Below are 26,199 nucleotides of genomic sequence, written 5' to 3' on the forward strand. Positions count from 1 at the left end.
CGCCCCCCGCGGACGCCCTGGTGCGTCTCGTTTTCGGTCCTCCCGCAGGGCCTCTGGGGCTCCCACCACAGCTGCCGCTTCGGCTCCTCCCCAGGATAAGCATAGGAAGCCGTTTTTTCGGGCGCAGCCCTCCTGGCGCAAGCCGCAGGCTGCCCGCACACCCGCAGCAAAGCAATCCTCTGCCTGAAGGCGCGCCCCCACCCACCCGGGTGGGGGGCCGGCTCCTCCTTTTCAGGGACGTCTGGTTGGCTCACGTCTCCGACGCCTGGGCCCTCGAAATTGTGTGCTCCGGATACAAAATCGAATTTGCATCCTTCCCTCCAGATCGGTTCTTTCGCTCCCGCCTGCCACGGGACCCGAAACGCGCGGTTGCGTTCTCCGCGGCCGTTCAAGCCTTACTGGACAGGGGGGTGATTACCCCCGTTCCTCTAGAGGAAAGGTTCCAAGGGTTCTACTCGAACCTCTTTGTAGTTCCCAAGAAGGGAGGTTCCATGCGGCCCATTTTGGACCTCAAAAAGCTCAACCGTTTTCTCCTCCTTCGACGGTTTCGGATGGAGTCCCTCCGTTCCGCGGTGGCTTCCCTGGAGCAGGGAGATTTCATGTCTTCCATCGATATACAGGATGCCTACCTCCATGTTCCGGTAGCCCGGTGTCACCATCGCTTCCTCCGGTTCGCCGTGGGGGACCTCCACTTCCAGTTTGTCGCCCTTCCCTTTGGGCTGGCAACAGCCCCCCGGGTGTTCACCAAGGTCCTGGCCCCGGTTTTGGCCTTACTCCGTTCCAGGGGTGTTTTTCTGCTACCGTACTTGGACGATATCCTCATCAAGGCTCCGTCCCTTTCTCAAGCGGTTGCCAGCGTGGATCTCACTCTAGAGACTCTGACGAGGTTCGGTTGGGTCATCAACTTCCCCAAGTCCTCCCTTCCCCCCTCCAGACAACTGGTCTTCCTGGGAATGCTTTTAGACACGGGAGCGGCGGAAGTACGTCTTCCCTCGGAAAAACGTCTGATCCTCCGTGGGGCGGTTCGGGGTCTCCTTCTCCACCGTCGACCGTCCTTCCGCTTCTGCATGCGGGTCTTGGGGCAGATGGTTGCCTGCTTCGAGGCGATCCCGTTTGCGCAGTTTCACTCCCGCCCTCTCCAACGGGCGATCCTCTCCTCCTGGGACAAATCGCCGCAGTCTCTGGATCATCCCTTCCATCTATCGCCTCCGGTGAGGTCATCTCTCCGCTGGTGGTTACAGTCCCCTCTTCTGGGCAGGTCTTTTCTGCCACTCAGCTGGTTGGTGGTTACAACCGATGCCAGTCTCTTGGGCTGGGGAGGCGTGTTTCCTCCCCGATCCGTCCAGGGCATTTGGTCTCCATTGGAGTCCAAACTCTCGATCAATGTCCTGGAGCTGAGAGCGGCCCTTTTGTCTCTACGACACTGGACTCATCTGTTGAAGGGTCATCCAGTTCGTGTACAATCGGACAACGCCACGGCTGTGGCGTACATAAACCACCAGGGGGGCACTCGCAGCGCTGCTGCAATGAGGGAGGTCTCCAGCATTCTCCGTTGGGCGGAAGCCCACGTCCCGGCCCTATCGGCAATTTTTATTCCAGGGGTGGACAATTGGGCGGCGGACTTCCTCAGTCGCACCACTGTCGACCCCGGCGAGTGGTCTCTTCACCCGGAGGTATTCGAGGCCATTTGCCTTCGTTGGGGCATACCGGACGTGGACCTCATGGCCTCCAAGTTCAATCACAAGGTCCCCGCCTATCTGTCCAGGGCCAGGGATCCGGGAGCTTGCGGAGCCGACGCCCTCGTTCTTCCTTGGCGAGGCTTCGCGCGTCCATACATATTCCCTCCCATCCCACTCCTGCCCAAGGTCCTTCGGAAGATCGCGGCGGAAGGCGTCTCGGTGATTCTGGTCGCTCCGGACTGGCCCCGCCGGTCTTGGTATGCCGACCTCATGCTGCTCCTGGCAGACGCGCCCTGGCCGCTGCCCGCCAGGGAAGATCTTCTCTCTCAGGGACCGATCTTCCACCCGCGTTTAAGGTCCCTACGTTTGACGGCGTGGTTGTTGAGACCACCGTCCTGACACGTAGGGGTTTTTCTGCGGACGTCGTCCGCACCATGATCCGCGCCCGTAAGCCGTCCTCTTCTAGGATCTATTATAGGACCTGGAGGACCTATTTGGGGTTCTGTGCCGATCTAGGGATTCCTCCGCTCCGCTTTTCTCTCCCCACCGTTTTGTCCTTCCTGCAGAGCGGACTTGCCCAAGGTCTGGGTCTTAGTTCTTTGAAGGGTCAGGTGTCTGCGCTGTCCATTTTGTTTCAGCGCCCACTGGCCCCCCTTGGTCCTGTCAAGACCTTCCTTCAGGGCGTGGCTCACGCGGTTCCCCCGTACCGGCCTCCGGTACCGCCCTGGGACCTGAACCTGGTTCTCTCAGCGCTCCAGGCTTCTCCTTTCGAGCCTCTGCGGACGGTTTCCTTGCGACTTCTGTCCTGCAAGGTTATTTTCCTTGTAGCAGTCACCTCTCTTCGGAGGGTGTCCGAATTGGCTGCACTCTCCTGTCTGGAACCTTTCCTAGTGTTCCACCAGGACAAGGTAGTTCTTCGTCCGGTCCCTTCCTTCCTTCCTAAGGTGGTCTCCGCCTTTCATCTGAACGAGGACATCGTTCTCCCCTCTTTGTGTCCTTCCCCTTCCCACCCTAGGGAGAGGGAACTTCATCGCCTGGACGTTGTCAGGGCGCTCAAGGCTTACCTGGAGGTAACCGGCTCTTTCAGGCGTACTGACTCGCTCTTTGTGGTTCCGGAGGGGTCACGCAGAGGGTTGGCGGCATCCAAAGTTGCTATCGCCCGTTTTGTCAAGATGGCTGTTACTGAGGCTTATCTCGCCAAGGGCAAGGTTCCGCCCCTCGGTGTTACCGCTCATTCCACTAGAGCGGTCGGGGCTTCCTGGGCTCAGAGAAATCGGGCTTCTACGGAGCAGATTTGCAAGGCGGCCACTTGGTCCTCCTTGCACACCTTCACCAAGTTCTACAGGGTGCATACTCATGCGTCGGCTGACGCTGCTTTAGGCCGTCTGGTGTTGCAGGCGGCAGTTGATTGATGCCTCCGGTGTTGGTCTAGTTTGTTCTGGTCCCTCCCTTCTGGGACTGCTCTGGAACGTCCCATGGTTTCCTGTGTCCCCCAAGGAATATGGGCGAGAAAAGGAGACTTTTGTATTACTTACCAGTAAAGTCTCTTTCTCGCTCTTCCTTGGGGGACACAGCACCCGCCCTTCATTTGGGTTTACAGTTGTGGTTCCGGCTTGGTTGCCCCCGTTGGGGCTTGACGGTTCTTTTTCCGGTTGGTGGTTATCTTTCACTACTTGGACACGCAACTGGCAGTCTCTTCTCCAGGCTGAAGGGTATAGCTGATGGAGGAGGGGCTTACAGCTTTCACTTAGTGTCACGCCTCCTAGGGAGCAGAGCTATACCCATGGTTTCCTGTGTCCCCCAAGGAAGAGCGAGAAAGAGACTTTACTGGTAAGTAATACAAAAGTCTCCTTTTTCGGGATCCGCAATTTTGTTCCTGAAAAAAATAGAACATGTCCTATTCTTGTCCGCAATTGCGGACCAGAAAAGACATTTTCTATTATAGTGTCTGTGATGTGCGGATCGCACATTGCAGGTGTCCGTGTCTTGCGGATCCGCAATTTGCAGATCCGCAAAACACTTATGGACGTGTGAATGGACCCTAAAGTAGACCCCGGCCAACAGGAAGTGCCCATTGCGTGTAATTTTTATCACAAGCTAAAATCTGGCTAAAAATCATGACCGCTCCTGGTTCATTGCTTTAGATACTGTAAATGTGTGTTGATCTGGGTGTGCAGCTAATAATTTTCATACTTTCTTTTCACAGGTAGCATGTATTGTCAGTTTATGGATATGTTGTTTCCTGGATCAGTCACATTAAAGAAAGTGAAATTTCAAGCCAAACTTGAACACGAGTACATCCAGAACTTCAAAGTGCTACAAGCCGGCTTCAAGAAAATGGGTGTGGACAAAGTGAGTGCGGTGCGACCTCATGAGTTGTCTGTGTATTAGTATAGCAGCCTTCATGTCACTGCTGCATGGGGCAGACATCTATTTAGAAGGCCTGATGTATGAGACCGTCTGCATTTCATCCCATTATTATTATTTTTTTTTGCAGAGCTATTGACTTCAATTGTTTTTTGGTGTGTGTGTGTGTGTGTGTGTGTGTGTGTGTGTTTTTTATTTTTTTTATTTTTTATTTTTTTTATGGAATGGAAATACAGATGCAGAAAGTACACAGATCATACATCTGCTTTCCACTTCCTTGTGTTCATTTTGCAAAAGATATGCAATCCTGACATGGTGCCCAAAGAACGGCCACTTGGGATGAGCCAATAGCTTCCACTCTATATATGATACATTGGAAGAATTGCTTATTAAATTAACCAAAAGCAAGCATCAAAGCTGGCCAGATGCTTTCTCTGTGCGGTCGGTTAGCTGGCCAAACTGTTTTAGCTCCCATTCTGGGCAGCGGCGGATTAAAACCTTCACTAAAGATGCTTGCAAGAAGCTGTTATCTCTGCACAGTCCCAGCAGTCCTCTTATGATAGAAAAGCTTCAGGTCCTTGAGGGATCTAGCAGCTAGGAAGAGGGGAGGAAGTTTTCGGCATTTGAGCGCAGATCCTATGCAGAGACCTCTCAGTGAAGCGTTATTAGATCTCAGTATTAATGCCATTCTTATTTATGCACTTATACCAGGAGACTGATGGAAATGTATAGATAAATGTTGTATTGTCATGGAAATGGTTAAAAAAACTGGTTTATTTTCTTTTGTCTGCAGATAATTCCAGTGGACAAATTGGTGAAGGGAAAGTTCCAGGACAACTTTGAATTTGTACAGTGGTTTAAAAAGTTTTTTGATGCAAACTATGACGGCAAAGACTATGATCCAATTGCTGCTAGACAAGGACACGAGTCCGCCCCTGCCCCAGTCCTCCCCACTCCAGTCATGAACAAACCCAAGAAGCCGATGGGAACTACAAATTCTGGTACTGCCAATAAACCTCTACTTCCTAATGTTTAAAGTACATCTGTCAGCAGATTTGTACCTATGACACTGGCTGACCTGTTACATGTGTGCTTGGCAGCTGAAGGCATCTGTGTTGGTCCCAGGTTCATATGTGCCCACATTGCTGAGAAAAGTCTTAATACATGCAAATGAGCCTCTAGGAGCAACAGGGGCGTTGCCATTACACCCAGAGGCTCTGCTCTCTGCAACTGTCGCACTGTGCATCTTTGACAGGGCCTGGCAGTAAGAACGTCCTCTCCTTGCCCTGGGAAATAGATCAGGTACAAATCTGCTGACAGATGCCCTTAAGGCGGCTTCACACAGCTGTAATATATGCAGCATTTTGGAGTCTGTAACATCTGAAACACCTGGACTCGCTGCTGATCTGCTGAACCAAGCTTTGATCACCTTACTGTTCTAGAATATTCTGAAGAGGGTCTAGCTGTACAGATCTTATAATGCAACCTTATGTACAGCAGTGTGAAACTAGTCTAAAAGAATATTCAGATTTTCATGAGGACTGTTTAAAGTGTAAGTAAACCTTAGCTGTTAATGAGACATCTTAGGGAATTCTTACAATAGAACTAGCCCTATTAGGGCGATTGTAACTGATACTAACTGGTCTAAAGGATGTTTTACCAGTTTCCAGATTCCCAACTAGCCCCAGAAAACTGTTAATTATTCATTAATGCTCCAGCACACTTTCATATCGATCGGTCACTTCTCCCACCCCCCAACATACAGTCCTGCTTCCCTGTCGCATAGAGGGAGCAAGCGAGTCCTGCTTCTCCCACCCCTGCATAGAGCTAGCTAGTCCCAAGTGATCTGCCTGCCACAGCAGTATAAGGGTCGATTCACACGTCTGTGGTGTATGGCGGATCCGCAGTACACTCGGCCGGCACCCCCCATAGAATTGTGGACAAGAATAGGACATGTTCAATTTTTTGTGCGGGGCAGCGCTCCAGAAATGTGGAGGTCTGGAAAAGATGCAGACGGCACACGGTGTGCTGTATGTCTGTTCTGTAGCCCCACAAAAAAAAAAGATGGGATAGGTCCCCTTGTCTGTTTTGCGGACAAGCATTGTTACAAAGGATCCTCAAAAAAACCAAAAACGGATGTAACAGACAGCAGACATACTGTCGTGGGAAACGGCTCTTAAAGGCGCCCTGTTAGTGGGTGGAAAAGGCAGACTTTTGGTGTCTTGGTAACAATTAAAAAGTATTTTCCATGAAAATACGGAGTCTGATTGTAGGAAACTATAAATCTCCAAGCTCAGCACTGCAGTCCTATGTTTGCCTCAACAATAAGTGGGTTTTTGTGCATTTAGTTTTTTCTTTTGGCCTTTTATGAGCTGTCTGATTTTTGGTGAATACTGTACCTCTTTCAGATGATTCTGCTGATCTAACCCTGCCAAAGACAGAAGATAGAAGGAAAATGGCCAGAATTGGTACATGCCTGTGTCAGGGAGCGGGGTGCACATATATTTTGAGTGGTGTCTCACAATAGGCTGTGGGTTATGGTGGTTTTGTACAGATCAGCACTTGAGTGTGAAGTTTATGTTGACTCTAACATTTGTCTCTCAGCTCCACAGAGAGCCGTACAAGCCCAGAGGACCGCAGTAGCAAACAAACCTGCCCAGGGAGTTGCCAGAAAGCCTGCTGCCATGGGCAATGGTGAAGAGGAATCTGCAGAACTAATTCAACAGGTAACCAATTTCAGTCTATGATGCAGCATTCTGTCTTGGTCATATTATTATTTACTCCTTTATTGCCGAATACAGTGGTAAAATGGTTTCTTGGTGAGACTTTGCGCCCCCTGGAAGTGGCTTAATCACTTGGGCAGCTCCATTTTGTCATGAGAGCTAATGTATTCTGAGAAGCCATTGACCTGGAGCGGATTTTCTTAGTTCTGCACTGGCAGCAATGGAGGTTTTCAATTGGAGCAGTTGGGGTCTGGGCATGGGGTGCTTACATTTGTTTAGGCCATTGTTATTAGGCCAAAGCGCATGTACAGCCCCCAACCAGTGTAATATTCTGGTATAAACAATTTGCCCATCCTCCAGAAAATCTACATGCTCGTTCATGCAATGTTCTAGAAAATCCCACGCACCAATGAAGAAACTTCAGCGGTTAAGGAAAAACCTAAAGGCAAGTGGTTTACATCTTTGACAGATATATATTGTAAGATTTTTATTTTCCAGGTAAACGTCCTTAAAATCACAGTTGAAGACTTAGAGAAAGAAAGAGACTTTTATTTCGGCAAGCTAAGGAATATTGAACTGATCTGCCAAGAGAACGAAGGAGAGAGTGACCCTGTTCTGCAGAAGATCATAGAGATTCTTTATGCCACAGATGTGAGTGTTTCTGATGTTGTGCCATTAGACTTATAAAGTAGACAAACTATTTCATTTTATCAGTATTTGATGGGGCTGGCTCATCAGATTTTAGTGGCACATTGCTAAGAAATGTCGCCTAAGTCCACTCAGTGTAAGACTTATGCCTTAGGCTACTTTCACACTGGCATTTTGGCTTTCCGTTTGAGATCCGTTCAGGGCTCTCACAAGCGGTCCAAAACGGATCAGTTTTGCCCTAATGCATTCTGAATGGAAAAGGATCCGCTCAGAATGCATCAGTTTTCCTCCGTTCCGTCTCCATTCCGCTTTGAAGGCGGACGCAAACTCTGCCTGCAGTGTTTTGGTGTCCGTCTGATGAAACTGAGCCAAACTATTTTCTATGACAGAATCTGGCACAAATATAAAACTGATCCGTCCTCCCTTGACTTTCAGTGGTGTTCAAGACTGATCCGTCTTGGCTATGTTAAAGATAATACAAACTGATCCGTTCTGAATAGATGCAGACGTTTGTATTATCTGAATGGATCAGACTGTGCAGATCCATGACGGATCCGCACCAAACGTGTGAAAGTAGCCTTACAGATGATATTGGTGACATTTCTGAAGCATGTGCCATCACTTTCATTGATATGACCCATTTATCTTGTGCCATAAATCCATTAAGGTAAGCAGTAATATTTTTGCATTCTTTAGTGCACAGGGCCGCTTTAATCATAGGGCAAACCGTGTACTTGCACCAGGCCCCCCTGGCAGCCAGGCTCCACGGCAACAGCGCCATCTTCAACTGTATCTGCATTCTTAGGATTTGAACAGTAGATGCAGACAGTTAATGGCTGTTTTTGCATCAACTGATTGATTTATTTTTATCATCCCAACCCAGCAGTGCCCTCGGTATCTGACACCCTTGTAGTGCCCTCAGTGTGTATAATTCCAATGCCCCTTTATAAAATATTCCACCCGCCCCCCAAATACTTACCTTGTATTTAAAGGGAACCTGTCATCTGGATTTTGGGTATAGAGCTGAGGACATCGGCTGCTAGCACATCCGCAATATCCAGTCCCCATAGCCCTCTGCTTTTATTGTGTCATAAAAAGCTTGGTGACGTCGGGAAGCAAGAAGGAGATCTGGAGGATGCGGTGCGGTGCTGGGCTCCTTCAGTGGGCGTGGCTGGGCTCAGTCGGAGAACGCTGGACTTGTCTGACAGGACTCATCTCAGGTTAATTTACATACAGTAAAGACCAAAAGTTTGGACACCCCTTCTCATTCAAAGAGTTTTCTTTATTTTCATGACTATGAAGGCATCAAAACTATGAATTAACACATGTGGAATTATATACATAAACAAGTGTGAAACAACTGAAAATATGTCATATTCTAGGTTCTTCAAAGTAGCCACCTTTTGCTTTGATTACTGCTTTGCACACTCTTGGCATTCTCTTGATGAGCTTCAAGAGGTAGTCCCCTGAAATGGTTTTCACTTCACAGGTGTGCCCTGTCAGGTTTAATAAGTGGGATTTCTTGCCTTATAAATGGGGTTGGGACCATCAGTTGCGTTGAGAAGTCAGGTGGATACACAGCTGATAGTCCTACTGAATAGACTGTTAGAATTTGTATTATGGCAAGAAAAAAGCAGCTAAGTAAAGAAAAACGAGTGGCCAATATTACTTTAAGAAATGAAGGTCAGTCAGTCATCCGAAAAACTGGGAAAACTTTGAAAGTAAGGGCTATTTGACGATGAAGGAGAGTGATGGGGTGCTGCGCCAGATGACCTGGCCTCCACAGTCACCGGACCTGAACCCAATCGAGATGGTTTGGGGTGAGCTGGACCGCAGAGTGAAGGCAAAAGGGCCAACAAGTGCTAAGCATCTCTGGGAACTCCAAGACTGTTGGAAGACCATTTCAGGTGACTACCTCTTGAAGCTCATCAAGAGAATGCCAAGAGTGTGCTAAGCAGTAATCAAAGCAAAAGGTAGCTACTTTGAAGAACCTAGAATGACATATTTTCAGTTGTTTCACACTTGTTTGTTATGTATATAATTCCACATGTGTTAATTCATAGCTTTGCTGCCTTCATAGTCATGAAAATAAAGAAAACTCTTTGAATGAGAAGGTGTGTCCAAACTTTTGGTCTGTACTGTATATATAAAATCGTGTTTTTTTTTTTACACAATAAAAGCACAGAGCTATGGGGAATGGATATTGCGGATGTGCTAGCAGCCCATGTCCTCAGCTCTATACACACAATCCAGGTGACGGGTTGCTTTAAAATGCATCTCAATAGTGTTCCCCCTAGTATAAAAAGGCCCCAAGGAAAATTTAGCTCACCCCACTTAGCGCCACCAATTTTCCGGGTGCAAAAAAATATCTCCCTAATCCTCTTGAATATGCTGACACTCGCAATGGAGGGAACTGGAAGGACCTGACACTCGCAATGTCATGACTTCACATGTGATGTTATGACATTGAGAGCATCAGGTTCCATCAGTTCCCTCCAGTGCAGAGCGCGTGTCAATGCGTTCAAGTCGATGAGGCATGTGTGTAATAAATATATAATATATATTAACCCTTGAAAGTCCCTTTAACCGGTTTTTAACAGCCGTTAAGATGGGTGTACTCCTGTCTACATGGCTGTTAAAATTGGACCTGTTCATTTTAATGGGGTCAGTCTGGCCTTGAAGGGGGGGGGGGGGGGGGGGGGGCGGGGGCTGGGAAAGGCCAAAAATAGGGCCTGTCCTGTTTTGACGGCTGCTATTCATGGTTTCTCATTGTCATGTGGATGAAGCCTAACTTCTGATCCCTACAACACAGATCTCATATGCAGGTCTTTATCTGCTGGAGTTGTAGTTTTGCAACAGCTGGAGGGCTGCAGGTTGAGCATGCCTGATCTAGGATATCTGACTCTGCACTACAAGGTTAGGGCTCATGCACACAAACGTATATATTTTTTCCCTTTCACCAATGACTGCACCATAAGAGAGAGGATCCGCCCCCACAGACAGGAAACCTGCAGAATAAAAGAGCGGACACTCTCCTTCCAATTCAGTGTGGTTTCCTGCCTCTGGGGAAGCCTGCTTTTTCTTTTTCAGGTTCCCTCCCTCTGGTGCTCCTACGCTGACCCCTATGGTGGGCTGGATTTCTCCCCGTCGTACCTGCCGTTCCCGGGATTGTATTGCGGCACCTCTGGTGCGCTGAAAGGGACAAGCAGAGGCACAGCTAAACTCCAGAGGGAGTACTTTGTGTGCTGGAGCATACAGTGCCTGGCGGCATCGGTGATGCACTAGAGGCACAGACTTTTAGACCCCGGGGGGGGGGGGGGGGGGGGGAGCTGTTAGGACGGGGAGAGAGGCATGTGTCATGTGACCGGCGTGCAGCATAGAGCGTGACATCATAGAGGCGCCTATGAGAAGGGGGCATTGTGAATGGCTAGCCGGTGTCCTAGCAGCGCTGGTGCAGTAACAGAAGCAGCATGGAGGAGGACAAGCATGTGGCAGAGTCTGCAGTCCCTCCAGCCTTGGGGGTGAGTGCTCTGGGCATAATGTTGTGCTTCTCTCTGCTGATGTACTTATACTAATGTATTACAGACAAAACCTAGGAAAGTGGTGACAAAAAAGAATAAAGAATGTGTTCTTTGTAAAACTGGGTTGTCATCTGAATGGGAGAAGAGGATGTGTCAGCCATGTATTGATAAAACAGTAGATGAGGAATCGCCGTCTTTTTTACAAATGTCTTCAGGCACTAGTCAAATCGGAAGTTAATTCTACCTTCTCACAAAAGAATCTAGAATTAGACGACATGATCCTATACAGGAACATAATTCGTCTGATTCTGATGAAGGCGACCTACATTCCTCATTACATATCCAGTCTGATGATTCATCCCTATAGTCTTCTGAAGGTGAAATTAGTGGTAGACCCTGTTTCCCTATAGAAGACACAAACTCCTAAAAGCCATACGTTTAACTATAGGCATTAAAGAGACAAAAGAACCCAGGTCCATCCAGGATATTATGTTTGGCGGGGCTGAAATCTAGACACCTTAGCACCATTCCGGTTCATAAAAATGTTTCAGCTTTAATCAAAGGAGAATGGGGAAAAAAAACCTAACAGAAAAGTTTACATAGCTAAAAATCTTAAACATAAATATCCCTTCAAAGAGGAAGATTGTGCCACATGGGATAAAGCACAGAGAATAGACGTGGCCATTTCTAAAGTATCTCGGAAGACTGCTCTTCCCTTTGATGTGGGGATATTAAAGGACCCACTGGATAAAAAAGGCTGATAACCTTTTTAAAAGGGGCATGGGAAGCATCTACTTCGCGTTCAGACCAAGCATTACCTCTACTTGTATGGCCCGATCTCTGATAGTATGGCTCTCTGGATTAGAAAATCAATTAAATAGATGCCCCAGGGAAGAGATTTTTATCAGCATTGCCAACTATAAAAAAAAACAGCTGACTTCTTGGCGGATGCCTCAGCTGACTGTTAGACTGGCGGCCAGATCTGCCGCTTTGTCTAACTCAGCCCGTAGAGCACTCTGGCTAAACAATTGGGTGGGAGATATTTCTAAAAATAAACTGTGGGGTTCCTTGTGAAGGGCAGTACCTTTTTGTCGTTTTTAAGAAGTAATCAAGGAGAAAAAAAAATCCAGGGAGGACAGATTTCAGAACCAAGGTAGAGGTAGAAATTACTTTTTCAACCAATCCCTTGTAGACAAAGAAACAAGACCAGCAATGATGCCAGAAGTCAGGTAGGGGGCAGATAAATTTTTTTATATATTTTTTTTTTTTTTCCCCCCCTGACTGGTCCCAGATTTCGTCAAGTTCTTGGATACTAGACACCATTCACAACGGATTAAAACTAGAATTTCGTCTGTCCCCGCCAGCAAGATTCTTAATTACAAAAACTTAGGCCTCGGCTCTAGGAAATTCAGCCATGGAAAGTGAGGTGCTAAAATTAGTTGAAAAATCGGTCTTGGTGCCAGTAACAAAAGCGGAAGAAGGTTTTACTCTCCCCTGTTTTTAGTGAAAAAAACGGATGGGTCCTTCAGGACAATAAACCTAAAAAAATTGAACCGGTTTTTACAGATAAAGTTCAAAATGGAAACCTTTGAAATCTGCTATAAACCTTCTTTTTCCACACTGTTTCATGGCAGTACTCTATCGCAAAGATGCATATCATCATGTCTCAATCTTTTCAGAGCATCAAATTCCTAAGTCGCAGTGAGAATAGGGGGTCACCTTCAACATTTTCAGTTCCAGGCTCTCCCGTTTGGCCTGTCCATGGCTCCAGGAGTAATTATGAAAATAATTGCAGAAATGGCAGCTCATATGAGGGAAAAATATTTTCTCTTCATACCATATCTGGTCAATTTTCTGATAATGGGGGGGGGGACAGAAGAAGCTTGCAGAACTGCAGTATTGACAGTATCAGAAATTCTGAGCAAGTTGGGCTGGATTTTGAATCTGGAAAAGTAAAGACCAGATCCCACTAGAAGACAGTCTTTTCTGGGACTGATATTAGATTCCTCCAGATAGAAATGTTTTTTACCATAGGAAAAAGTTATCCTTGTCCAGGAAAAAAATAAAAAATCCAAGATCTGATCAGGAATCCTGTGATCACAATGAGGAAGGAAATGTCTATTTTGGGGTCCCTCACATTATGCATTCCAGCAGTAAGATAGGCACAACTCCACTCGATGGTTCTCCAGTGGGAAATCCTGTCATTCTGGGAGAAGAACGACTCCCTAGAGGCAAAAATAAGATTATCAGACGTTACTCTTCAGAGCTTAAGGTGGTGGATGGAGGAGAAAAATCTGATTCGGGTTCCATGGAAGCTGGAAGACCTGGTATGTCTAACTACAGACGCAAGCCCCTGGGGGTGGGGTGCTCGCATCCAAGAGATCTCTCTTCAGGGTTGTTGGAGGGATATCCAGGAAAGGGAATCCTCCAACCTAAAAGAACTAGCTGTGGTATGCCTTGCAATGAGCTCTGTCCTCCCAAAAATAAGAGGAAAAGATCTCTGGGTCATGACAGACAACAAGACAGTAGTCTCGTATCTGAACAAGCAGGGGGGCACAAGGTGCAGAATGCTGATGCAGGAAGCCCAGAAAATCCTCCTATTAGCAGAAAGAGTGCCTCCATCTCTGCAGTACGTATCAGAGGCGCAGAAAATGGACAGGCAGACTGTCGCCATTTATTCTCTCGGGGTGAATGGACTCTAGACCAATCTATTTTCAAGAAAATAACTGCCCTCTGCGGACAACCAGACATCGACCTCTTTGCTACTTACCAGAACAGGAAGGTCCAGGGATTCTTCTCCCTAGACCCAGCGGGATCCCCTTGTGGGATAGATGCTTTCCTTTAAAAAATTGGATTTATGGAAAATCGGGGAAGATGGGGCGAGGGTTGTGCTCATTGCCCCTTTTTGGCCAAAAAGATCTTGGTTCACATGGCTCCGAATAATGTCAGTCTTGGATCCCTGGGTTCTTCCAGATAACTGGAATCTATTGAGCCAAGGCCCATTTTTTCACCCTGGCATTAAAAAAAAATCTCCATTTAACAGCCTGGAACTTGAAAGGTACTGGTTAGGTAAGAAGGGATTCTGACACCCTAATCTCTACCCTTCTTAAGAGTAGGAATAAAGTGACTGGCTATTTATGCTAGCGTTTTGCAAAAATTCCTAGACTTTGCTCCGATCCAGATTAATGACATCCTCTCTTCTGCCCCCATTTATCTATCTAATTTTAGAGTTCCTTCAGAAGGGACTGGATTTGGGCTAGCAAGTAGTACTTTTAAGGTACATGTTTCTACTGTCAGCTTTGTTTAATCAGGACATAGCATGGATCCCATGGGTGTCCAGGTTCCTTTCAGCAGTAGCCAGATCCACCCCAATAACTTCCACTAGAACCTCCTCCTTGGGATTTAAACGTAGTGTTAAAGCCTTTAACTCAACCTCTATTTGAGCCTTTAGAGACCTCTCCATTAAATGTCTCGCCTTAACATCTGCTCGCAGAAGAGGATAAAGTCTTGATTCAGCCAGACCCGGGTTTTCTTCCAAAAGTGGTTTCTAAATTTTATAGGTCTCAGGAGATTGTTCTCCCTACATTGTTCAGTAACCCTGGGTCAGAAAAAGATAAATCTCTTCAGTGCCTAGACATTAGAAGGACCTTGATTTAATTACCTATCTTGCACTAGAGACTGGCACAGATCTTCACACTTTATACTCCTTCCAAGGAGTGAATAAGGGAAAGGCGGCCACAAAAAGTTATATTGCTAGATAGACTGTCTCTGCTATATCTTTCTTATCTTGCTTCTGGGTTGTCTCCTCCGGTGGGTCTTAAAGAGGACCTTTCACCAGACTAAAACCTCTAAACTGACTATACAGACGTGTAGAGCGGCACCCAGGGATCCCCCTGCACTTACTGTTATCCCTGGGTTATCTTGATTCTCTTATATTCACGCGGGTGTTGCATCAAAAAATAAAAATAAAATTTATGATCATCTTACACTATGTTGGCGGACTTCCTCCGATGCTTGGATATCACACTGAATTGGGAGGAGAGTGTCTGCCCCTTTTTTATTCTGCAGGTTTCCTGTCTGTCGGGGTAGATCCTCTCTCTTGTGCTGTCATGGGCTCTGGAAAATCAAATTACTGGTAAGTAATCATCATTGTCAATGTCGTTCCGTGTTTTTTTTGGGGCCCGTATACGAAACCATTTCAGTGGGGCTGCAAAAAAAGGTAATGACTACGTAAGTCTGTTTTGCAGACAAGGACAGGCGTTGTTACAATGGATCCACAAAAAAGATGTCGCACCGGATTTTTTTTTTTTTTTTTTTTGCGGACTGCAAAATACATACATACAGTTGTGCATGAGCCCTCATCATGGACATCCCTGCCCAAGGAAGGGTAAATTCCACTTTGTAATTGCTATCCACAAAGTGTGAGTACATGTCTAAACAGAGTTTCTTAGGGTCCATTCACACGTCCATATGTGTTTTGCGGATCTAAAAATTGCGGATACGCAAAACACCGGCAATGTGCGTTCCACATTTTGCAGACAGCACATCGCTGGCACTCATAGAAAATGCCTTTTCTTGTCTGCAATTGCGGACAAGAATAGGAGATGTTCTATTTTATTTATTTTTGCGGAACGGAAGTGCGGATCCACAAATGCGGATGCGGAGAGCACATTCCGGCCCCATTGAAAATGAATGGGTCCGCACCTGTTCCTCAAAATTGCGTAACGGATGCGGACCCATTTTGTGGACGTTTGAATGGACCCTAAGGACGTATAGACACATGCATATAGTTTCTTACATCAAAGTACCGTAAAAAAAAAATTAAGAGAAACTAAAGGATTCACTTAAGCCTCAAAAATCAACTTTTCCCACTACAAAGTCCTTTATTATTGGAATACAAAAATTAAGAGTACACATTCATACTGGTGTCTAACAATTTGAACTTAATAAAAAAAAAAATACCAAATCTGCTTTGCGTTGGTGAGGGCCTACCAAAAATGGAGCAAAAAGTTATCCAAATATCATACGTACCCTAACATGATATCCATATGAAAACTGCAGCATGTCCATCTAAGGGCTTTCACACTTGCGTTGTTTTGTTCCATCGTCGGGGCTCTATGCCGGAAGAATCCTGATCAGGATTATCGCCATGCATTCTGAATGGAGAGAAATCCGTTCAGGATGCATCAGGATGTCTTCAGTTCCGGAACGGAACGTTTTTTGGCCGGAGAAAATACCGCAGCATGCTGTGCTTTTTGCTCCGGTCAAAAATCCTGAGCACTTGCCAGGCCGGATCCGGAATTAATGCCCATTGAAAGGCATTAATCCGGATCCGGCATTAAGCTAAACGTCGTTTCGGCGCATTACCGGATCCGACGTTTAGCTTTTTCTGAATGGTTCCCATGGCTGTCCTGTTTGCCATGGTAAAGTGTAGTGGGGAGCCGTATACTTGCCGTCCGTGCGGCTCCCGGGGCGCTTCAGAGTGACATCAGGGCGCCCCACGTGCATGGATGACCTGATCGCATGGATCACCTCATCCATGCGCATGGGGCGCTCTGACGTCATTCTGGAGCGCCCTGGGAGCCGCACGGACGGTAAGTATACTGCTCCCCCGCTCCCCACTACTACTATGGCAACCAGGACTTTAATAGCGTCCTGGGTGCCATAGTAACACTGAATGCATTTTGAAGACGGATCAGTCTTCAAATGCTTTCAGTTCACTTGCGTTGTTACGGATCCGGCGGGCACCTCCGGCAAATGGAGTACACGACTGATCCGGACAACGCAAGTGTGAAAGAGGCCTAAAGGCAAGCCTTCACAATGGCTTAATCCAGTGGTGCCTAACCATTTTTCATCTGGGGGCCGAACTAGACATGGAATTAATTTCGCGGGCCAGAACCTGGTAGCTTTGCCAGAAAGAAAAGCAATCATTATTTAAAATGGAAATTATTCTAGTGATTTAGATAACACAGTGTTAGAAAGAAACCAGAAATAATTTCTGCACTCGCCATTTGATGTAATTTCATGACGTCCACAGATTTTTTCCAGAAACCAGTTTTGAAATGTTTGGGTCAAAGTTTGTCACGTTGATTCTCAGCACAGAATGCGTATGATCGGCAGTAAGCCGAGAGCGTGAGGCAGGTTCTGCTCTCTTTAGCACTGAAAAAGTTTGTTCACACAAAAGTACTCGCAGAAGTTGTCGTCATTCTTTGTCCTAGTGTTCGCAAATTTGGAAATGTTTCTGGACATAGCTCGGCATAAAAGTCTGGTAGTGCTATTTCTTGACATTTGTCCAGTAGTGACATCTGGGATTGTAAGTCAATCAGTTCCAGCTGTAAATCACCTGGTGCAGTGGAAGGGTCGACTGGAAATGGATTTTCGAACAAACTAATATTCTTCATGTGGTGAAAATCTGCAAACCTTTCTTCAAAATTTTCACTTAGCAACTTAAGAAGTTGAACCATTCTTCCTTTTGGGAAGCGAACATTCATGTCTTCCTGATGTAGTTCAGCACATGTTGGAAAGTGCAACAACTGTTCTCTTTCAGCTTGTTGTATGAACTATTTCAATTTAGCTTGAAATGCATTTGTCTGCATACACATGACAGATTAACTAACTTGTTTTTTGCCTTGCAGCTTTAGATTCAGTTCATTTAACCCCTTCAACCCCGGGCCTGTTTTCCCCTTCCTGCCCAGGCCATTTTTTGCAAATCTGACATGTGTCACTTTATGTGGTGATCACTTTAAAACGCTTTTACTTATACAGGCCATTCTGAGATTTTCTCCTCACGTATTGTACTTCATGACAGTGGTAAAAATAAGTAGTAAAAAAAACTTTTTTATTCATAAAAAAAATACCAAATTTACCAAAAATTTTGAAAATTTCAATTACTCTACTTTTATAATGGTAATACCTTCAAAAATAGTAATTACTTTACATTCCCCATATGTCTACTTCATGTTTGGATCATTTTGAAAATGACATTTTATTTTTTGGGGACGTTAGAAGGCTTAGAAGTTTGGAAGCAAATCTTGAAATTTTTCGGAAAATTTCCAAAACCCACTTTTTAAGGACCAGTTCGGGTCTGAAGTCACTTTGTGAGGCTTACATAATAGAAACCACCCAAAAATGACCCCACTTTAGAAACTACACCCCTCAAGGTATACAAAACTGATTTTACAAACTTTGTTAACCCTTTAGGTGTTCCACAAGAATTGATGGAAATGGAGATGAAATTTCAGAATTTCTCTTTTTGGCAGATTTTACATTTTCATCCATTTTTTTTTTTTTTTTTTTTTTCAGTAGCAAAGCAAGGGTTAACAGCCAAATAAAACTTTTTATTACCCTGATTCTGCGGTTTACAGAAACACCCCACATGTGATCGTAAACTGCTGTACGGGCACACGGAAAGGAACGCCATATGGTTTTTGGAAGGCAAATTTAGCTGAACTGGTTTTTAGATGCCATGTCACATTTGAAGCCCTCCTGATGCACCCCTACAGTAGAAACTCAAAAAAGTGACCATTTTGGAAAGTACGGGATAAGGTGCCAGTTTTATTGGTACTATTTTGGGGTACATATGTTTTTTTTTTTTTTTTTTTTTTTTTTTTTTTTTTTTTTTCTTTTTTTCTTTTTTTTTTGGGGCAAGGTAACAAAAATGGATGTTTTGGCAGTTAATTTTACAGCGTTTACCTGAGGGATTAGGTCATGTGACTATTTTTTTTTTTATAGAGCAGATCGTTACGCACATGGCAATACCTAATGTGTCAACTTTTTTCTTAAGTTTTACACAATGGCATTTTTGAAACCGAAATAATGTTTGTCTCAGTCTGAGAGCCATAGGTTATTTTTTGACCGATTTTTCTCTCAGGTAGGGTCTATTTATTTTTTATTTTTTTTTGCGGAATGAGGTGACTGGTACTATTTTGGGGGGCATACGCTTTTTTGATGACTTGCTGTTGCAATTTTTGTGATGTAATGTGACATTGCTTTTTTTTTATTTTTTTATGTATTTCACTTTAGCACAATAATAGCAGTTTTGAAACAAAAAAAATGTTTGTCCATGTTCTGAGTTTTTTTTTTTTTTTTGGGCGATTGTCTTAGCAGCTCACTTTTTGCGGGATGAGGTGACCATTTTGGGGGGCATACGCTTTTTTGTTCGCTTGGTGTTGCACTTTTTGTGATGTAAGGTGACAAAATGGCATTTTTACACTTTATTTTTTTTATGGTGTTTATCGACAGGGTGGATCATGTAATATATTTATAGAGCCGATCATTACGGACGCGGCGATACTGAATGTGTGGGTTTTGTTTTTATTTTAGTTTTTTATTATAAGGGGAAAGGGGCCTTTTTTCTTTTTTACTTAAATAGTTAAAGTTTAATAAAATTATGACATTCACTTTTGGGGGTCTGATCCCCTCTGCAATGCATTATAATACATCTGTATTGTAATGCATTGCCTGTTAGTGTATGACACTGAGTCATACACTAACAGGTTGCCTAGGAGACCTAGCCTGAGGCAGGATCTCCTCAGCTCCCGTAGAAGGCAGTTCCCGATGCTGTGCACGGCATCAGGCTGCCTTGTCGCATCGGGTCCCCGCCACAGCAGCGCAGGGACTCGATGCGATCATTCACCTCTTCTGTCACACGCACCGCGGCATATAAGGGGTTAATCCTCTGGCATTGGCTTTTACAGTGATGCCGGCGGATACAGCAGGGGCCCGGCTACCACTGACTGCCGGGCCCTTGCAGTGATCGTGTGCACACCGGTGCCCGCGCGATCACTATGATGTACCATTACGTCAAATTGCGGGAACTCAGTGGTTCCCAGGAGGTAACAGTACGTCAAAGGTCGGGAAGGGGGTTAAATAAGCTGTCAAATCGCACAAGATTGATTGATCGCTAATCTCGGGAACTTGTTTTGATTTTTCAGCCATGAAGATACAAATCTCATGTCTCAGGTCAAAAAAAGCGTTTCAGCACTTTGCCTCGACTCAGCCAGCGAACTTCACGGTGATAGACAACACATCTTCATGTTCAGATTCAACTTCAATGAGAAATTCTCTGAAAGTCCTGCAATTCAGTGCATGTGATCGTATGAAGTTTACACATTTAACGACAACCTTCATAACATGTTCCAAGTTACACTGCTTCCTCCAAAGATTGTTTGTGAATTATGCAGTGGAGCTCCAGTGGTGGAGAACCATTGGATTCTAGCTACCAAACCACTGTGCCGTCCAACCATGCTTCTTGCACCATCTGTAGTCACTCCTATTAACTTGCTCCAGTCCAGGCCAAGCTCGTCAATAACTTCTGATACTTCTCTGACCAAATCTTCACCAGTGCTTGTTCCAGTCATGCTTTTCATCGCTGCTAGTTCTTCAAGAACTTCAAATGTAGAGTTTATACCATGAATGAACACAAGCAATTGAGCAGTGTCACTTACATCTGTAGACTCATCAGCAGCAATTGAAAACATGTCAAACTGGCTTGCTATTGTCTTCAGTTGCAGCATAAGATCGCCTCTCAAATCTTCCACTCATCTCGTGATTGTCATTCGTGACAGGCTGATTCATTTTCTGTTTTTATTGAACATTTTTGTTAATCCATCAACTTCTTCATGCAATTTGTCCACTTCTCGTGAAAATTATAATTTTTTTTTTTTGGAGCACCTTTTAAAATTTAATAAAATAAATATTTTGCATTATATTGGAGTTCCATGGTATGTGAACTACTTATGAACAAATTAAGCCCCTATTTTGGTGTAGTTTCACATAGCAGCCACTAGATGGTGATGGGGCACAACTTAAAAAAGTGACCAGGCAGACTTGTATAGATTTGCTCTATATATGCAGCACAGACAACTTGTATGCATACCTCCAAACCCTCCCAGATCTGCCAGGACAGTTCCTGATTTTAGTGGCTCTCCCACTGCCCAGGAATGGCTGAACTATGCCCACTCTCAGCTGTCTGTGCATAGACAGCCTGTAACGGTCAAGCAGGGAGCTGTCCGCTCCACCGTTTAGCTGCGTGATGCAGTCAAAATCCCACTGCTGGGCTGTGTAGGAGACACAGACCAGCAGCTGAATGTGTGACTGTATCCTGCTGCTGGGGAGCACACTTCATCAAAGGAACTAGGTGATTATTTACTGATTTTTATTTTTTAAATCCCTGTGAAGGGGGCACTTACCTGAACATAGCTAGTCTAAGGAGCGGGATGCAGGAAACTCTCCACAAATGACTTTGGGTGCAGCATTACAAGTGCTCTCTCCCTCACTATTCCTGAGGAGCAACCCAGACGGCCCCACGGACTTACTAAAATACACTTCCCACCACTACACCTCGCCTGTCACATCCTCCACAGAACTCCTGCTCCCTTCCTACTCGTCCTCACAGTCTCAGACTTGCTCTGATGCCTGGCTGAGAGTCCAGATGAGGTCTGTACCAACCGGTGTGGGGAGATGGGGTCTCCAGTCGCTGCTGAAAATAATTCTACTGCAGCGGGCCAGGCGTGTCCCTTCAACTGAGCGCAAGCTCTGCCTCTGGTCACTGCGCAGGCCGAATGACTGTGAAGGGAGCACATCTGAGCTTTATTACTGTGAAGGGGGCGCATACCTTCACATAGCTAGACTAAGGAGTGGGATGCAGGAAACGCTCCACAAATATCTTTGGGTGCAGCATTTCAAGTGCGCTCTCCCTCATTATTACTAAGCTGGTGAGGAGCAACCCAGACGTCCCCACGGACTTACTAAAATACACTTCCCACCACTACACCTCGCCTGTCACATCCTCCACAGAACTCCTGCTCCCTTCCAACTCGTCCTCACCTTCTCTGATGTGCTCTGATGCCTGGCTGAGAGTCCAGATGAGGTCTGTACCAACCGGTGTGGGGAGATGGGGTCTCCAGTCGCTGCTGAAAATAATTGTACCGCAACACTCCAGCGGGCCAGGCGTGTCCTTCAACTGAGCGCAAGCGCTGCCTCTGGTCACTGCGCAGGCCGAATGACTGAAGGGAGCACATCTGAGCTTTTATTACTGTGAAGGGGGCACATGTGACCATTATTACCAGTGTCCCAATTCCAACCAAGACCAATGAACACCACTCATGTAATGGCCTTACCAAACAACAAGGAGGGGTTCCCTTCTTACCCCTCAAAGCCATGTAAATGCCGGAACCCTGCCACTTGGATAACACTGGCTGATCAAGATCCCAACTCTCCTCGTTAAGTGTACCAGCCACACTCACAGGGGCAGCCCTACTGAAACACTTCTCACAGCTTGGACCACTGTCGCCTGTGCCGCCATTAACTGCCCTTCCTTCCTCCGTACAGTCCGTTCACAAGGACCGACATAGCGCACGAATCCTGCCACCGCACTTTCCTAACATGGAGCCCTCCACAGCACAGTAGGGGCCCAGCACTGCCGGGACGGACAGTGGTGAGAGAAGTCCACACACACAACGCCACAGTCACAGAAATTATTACACTCACTGATTTTGCTTCCAGGTTTAGATGGATTCTGTAATGCGCCACTGCAGCCGGCCAGGCATGTACCTTCTTCTGCTTCTTCAACTCTGCACAAGCTCCACCTCCCATCACTGCGCGGGCCGTAGGTTGAGCACCACTGGCTTAATCGATGGAAAAATAAGTTATGACTGAAAAGTAATAAAACGTTAAAAACATAAAAAATCGAATTTGTAATTGTACTGAACCTGCAGAATAAAGTCAACGTGTTATTTATACCGCATGGTGAACAAAGCCCAATTTGCTGTTTTCATAAAAATGTATTATGGCTTGATGTACTCCACACAGTTTACACATGGCTGACTTCAGGGACTAGGGCAGCCTAAGCAGTATGTACGGCTCTGGATATGTGTCCAAACCTTTCCCAATGTCAAAAACAATTGCCTGTAAATAAAATAGTTTATAATGTTTAAAGGGAGTCCTCCTAAACGGCTCATAACCCCGCCCTCCGTGCGCCTCTGCCCGCCCGTTTACTCCCCTCCCCTGTCCTTTTCCACTGCGGCTGTGCGGTCCAAATCGTAGCGGGCGCATGCGCAGTAGGTATTGCGATGCCCTGCCAGGAGCGGGCATCGCATTGCGCATGCGCCCGCTACGATTTGGACCGCACAGCCGCAGTGGAAAAGGACAGGGGAGGGGAGTAAATGGGCGGGCAGAGGCGCACGGAGGGCGGGGTTATGAGCCGTTTAGGAGGTGCTGCCTGGGGCTCCGAGGATTGAGAGACCGCCCTGGGCACTTGAGAGGGCTCATTAACATAACCTTAAGTTCATTTTCGGCTAAAAGAAAAGTCCGTTTTCTACAACAAAGGTACCGTTTTTAAGTTCTGGGTGGATCATATAACCCTATTTGTTCGGTCTAATATGCTGAAATGTGGTGACAGACTCCCTTTAACTGAATATGTAAATTTTGGAAGATGATGAACAATGTTAGAGGGGCCCACTCATAAAACTTGGGCACTAGACCCACCACGGCCCTGCAGGTGCATATTATCCATGTAATTGACCACCGCTCCTTCTATGATGATGGAGATCCCTTTTGTCTATCTCCTTGTCATGGTTGCAGAGTAAAGGCCCCATTAGACCAAATGATATTCAGGCCAATTATCCGGAACAATCGTTCATAGGAGAGCTCGTTCCCAATAATTGGCCTTTATAGTCGATAAACCCAAGAACGAGCAAATGCCGTTTGTCAGCCGACTGGCAGAATGAAAGATGCATGCTTATCAGTAGCACATCTCCTTGTGTAATCAGGGATGTGCTGCCAATCTGTAGAACTGAATGAGAGAGGGAACCACTCTGCTTAGCAATCTACCCTCTCAAATTTGCTTTGCATTGGCCTGTGTAGTAGGCCAGTGCAATGTGTTTATCATCCATCGGTGCTCGTCCTGCTTCATCATCGGCAAATGTAATGGGGTCCTTGCTTACAGAAAGGTCTTTAGATAAGACAGCCTCCTACAATCAGGTTGACTTAAAAAAAAAAAACAATCAAAATTGTGTCCATGTGGCCAATTTACCTCTAATCTTCTGAGCACTTTCTTATCTCTTCCAGGATGGCTTTGTCATACCAGATGAAGGCGCACCCGCAGAGGACCAGGAAGAATATTAACGGCACTCTCGTACCATGCAGTCATTTCCAGAAAAACTTTTTTTTTTTTGTTTCCCTCCCAAATCATGTGCTTAACTGTAAAATATCCCTTTTATTCTTAGAGGGCTGGCCCAGCGCCTCACCTTTTGAAAGTGTACTTTGCCAAAGTTTCCAAAGTTTCACTCATTTTACAGTGGTTTGACCTTGGAGATGTCTCATTTTGTAGCAAAGAAGTATTGTTTTTGTGTTTATTGAACATTTTTGAGGACTTGAGAAGGTTCATATGTTGCAGAAAAGAATGTTTTAAATTGATTGTCGCTAAATGAAACGAGGGGGTTGGGCAAACGACAAAAACGTATTGGAAGTCTTGTATTCATTGTAATGAGATTAAATCTAGTGAACAAGAGTTGAAAATGCCTTAAGAAGTTTACACGTGCTTTCATATCGAAGCCCAAGAAACTATAACCCTGGCGGCATGAGCGAGTTGCGTGCTCGTTGTGAAGCTGGTGTGCTTTCCTATTAATTGTTTAAAGGCGTTTTCCTGGCTCCTCATATTGTTGACTGAATGGAACAGGAAGCAGAGCTCCGTTCAAAGTGTGGTGGTCTTGTCGGGTTACTGCAGCTTGGCTCCCATTCATTTCGGTGACAGCTGAGCTGCAGTAACCCAGCACGGCCACTACGCTTTGAACGGAGCTGTGCTTCCTGTTCTGTTCAAAGTGTCAGTGCCAGCTGCAGAGAACAGCTGATCTGTGGGGGTGCAGGTGTCAGACCCTCACCAATCGGATATTAAGGACCTATCCTGAGGATAAGTTATCAGGAGCCTGGAAAACGCCCTTTAATGCATGCAAAAGTATTGAGACAGCTCCCCCACCAATGTGCTGCTCTCAGATGCTGTGGGAAATGGGTTTGTGCATCTGCCTCTACCTTTTGCATCCTATTGCTCTCTACTTTAGATGGCATTGTTGCATGAAGACCCCTTTGGCGGCCTCGAGGGTAACGGAAGTTTAAAAATAAATATATATATATCCAGGATTAAATGAGTTGAAATTTTTACTGAGGCTTGGTGATAAATCTTAGAATTTTCTGAAGCCTTCTATAACTTTTTTTTTTTTCTATTATTATTAAAATGTCTAACTTTATTTTGCCAACATATTATTATTTAATAAGTCAATGTGTTGTATGTATCTGCTGTATCCTCCAGATCACTGGGTTGTTCACTCCGAGGAGAAAAAAATAGAATGGTTTGGTTATTGCTGTTTATGTTCTATTGGGTAACAAAAAAGTAACGTGTAATGCATGAAAAACAAAATAGAAAGATTTAAGCCCGTGCTGTCTTGGTAGCAAGCCATCACCGACATTGCAGTGCTACACTTTCTAAATCTCTCGTGGCCTTTTTTTTAAGACTCTTTAATTCTTAATCCCACCCTTTTTTTTTTTCATTTTTCAGATTTTAGTCCCAGTTTGTTTTTGTTTTTTTTAGTTTTTTTTTGTTAGTTTTTTTGTCCCACTCTGTTGGTTCTACTTTCTCAACAGTTTTCTACTTTTAAGTCATTTCTAAATAAAACTTCTGTATTTCAAGAGTGAACTATCTCACACTTTGTGTCTTCATTTCTGAGCCTTGAAATTGGACTTTGAAGTGATTCTGTTGGCATCCCTCTAAGGTTTTATTCAAATTTTTTATTTATTTTTGTTTAAAAGAGAACACCTTCCTTAGTGGTTCTCTGTCTTTTTGGAGTTTGGAGCATGTGTCTTGGGGCCTTGAAGCAGGGAACACATTTATAATGGAATTAAGCCAGGATCTACAGTAAATATTTGAGTCTAGTAGGCCTTTTGGTGCTTAGTCTTCCTTTGTGTTAATAGTCAGGGTAAATTTACTTTGCTTCTTCCTCTGTTTGGTTTGGACGGTGCAGACCCTGTGCCTCGTTTGAGGGCTACCTGTGAACCATGTTGCCTTGCACCCCCTTTTCATGTTTGGATCCATTTCATTACTTTGTTTTAGCCTGCTTTCTCTGTGCTTAGTTTGGTGACTGACCCTGTGCCTCATCCGGCTTTTTGCTTCTGCCTCTGTTCCTGGTCTGTCTGGCTGCCTCTGCATCTTGCCCCATTTGCTTTTATCTAACAGCTGAGCTTCTGTACTTGGATGGTTTGGTGGAGGTT

General features: G+C 45.4%; 1 protein-coding gene across 3 annotated transcripts in view; it reads left to right on the forward strand.

Annotated features, from left to right (window-relative positions):
• The window catches only part of MAPRE1 (microtubule associated protein RP/EB family member 1), a 45,113-nt gene extending 19,569 nt beyond the window's left edge, over positions 1-25,544 (forward strand). The window contains exons 3-7 of one of the 3 annotated variants that reach the window (XM_040436125.1): positions 3,886-4,031; positions 4,840-5,047; positions 6,651-6,772; positions 7,268-7,420; positions 24,007-25,542. In XM_040436125.1, the coding sequence (XP_040292059.1) occupies positions 3,886-4,031; positions 4,840-5,047; positions 6,651-6,772; positions 7,268-7,420; positions 24,007-24,063 (686 nt within the window). In that variant the 3' untranslated portion in view covers positions 24,064-25,542. Of the gene's footprint in view, positions 1-3,885; positions 4,032-4,839; positions 5,048-6,650; positions 6,773-7,267; positions 7,421-19,871; positions 20,013-24,006 lie in introns of those variants that run through there. The other 2 variants (XM_040436126.1, XM_040436127.1) reach the window with 2 other exon arrangements.
• Positions 25,545-26,199: the final 655 nt, after the last annotated feature.

This window comes from Bufo bufo, chromosome 6 (assembly GCF_905171765.1).
Source record: "Bufo bufo chromosome 6, aBufBuf1.1, whole genome shotgun sequence".
Lineage (NCBI taxonomy): Eukaryota > Metazoa > Chordata > Amphibia > Anura > Bufonidae > Bufo > Bufo bufo.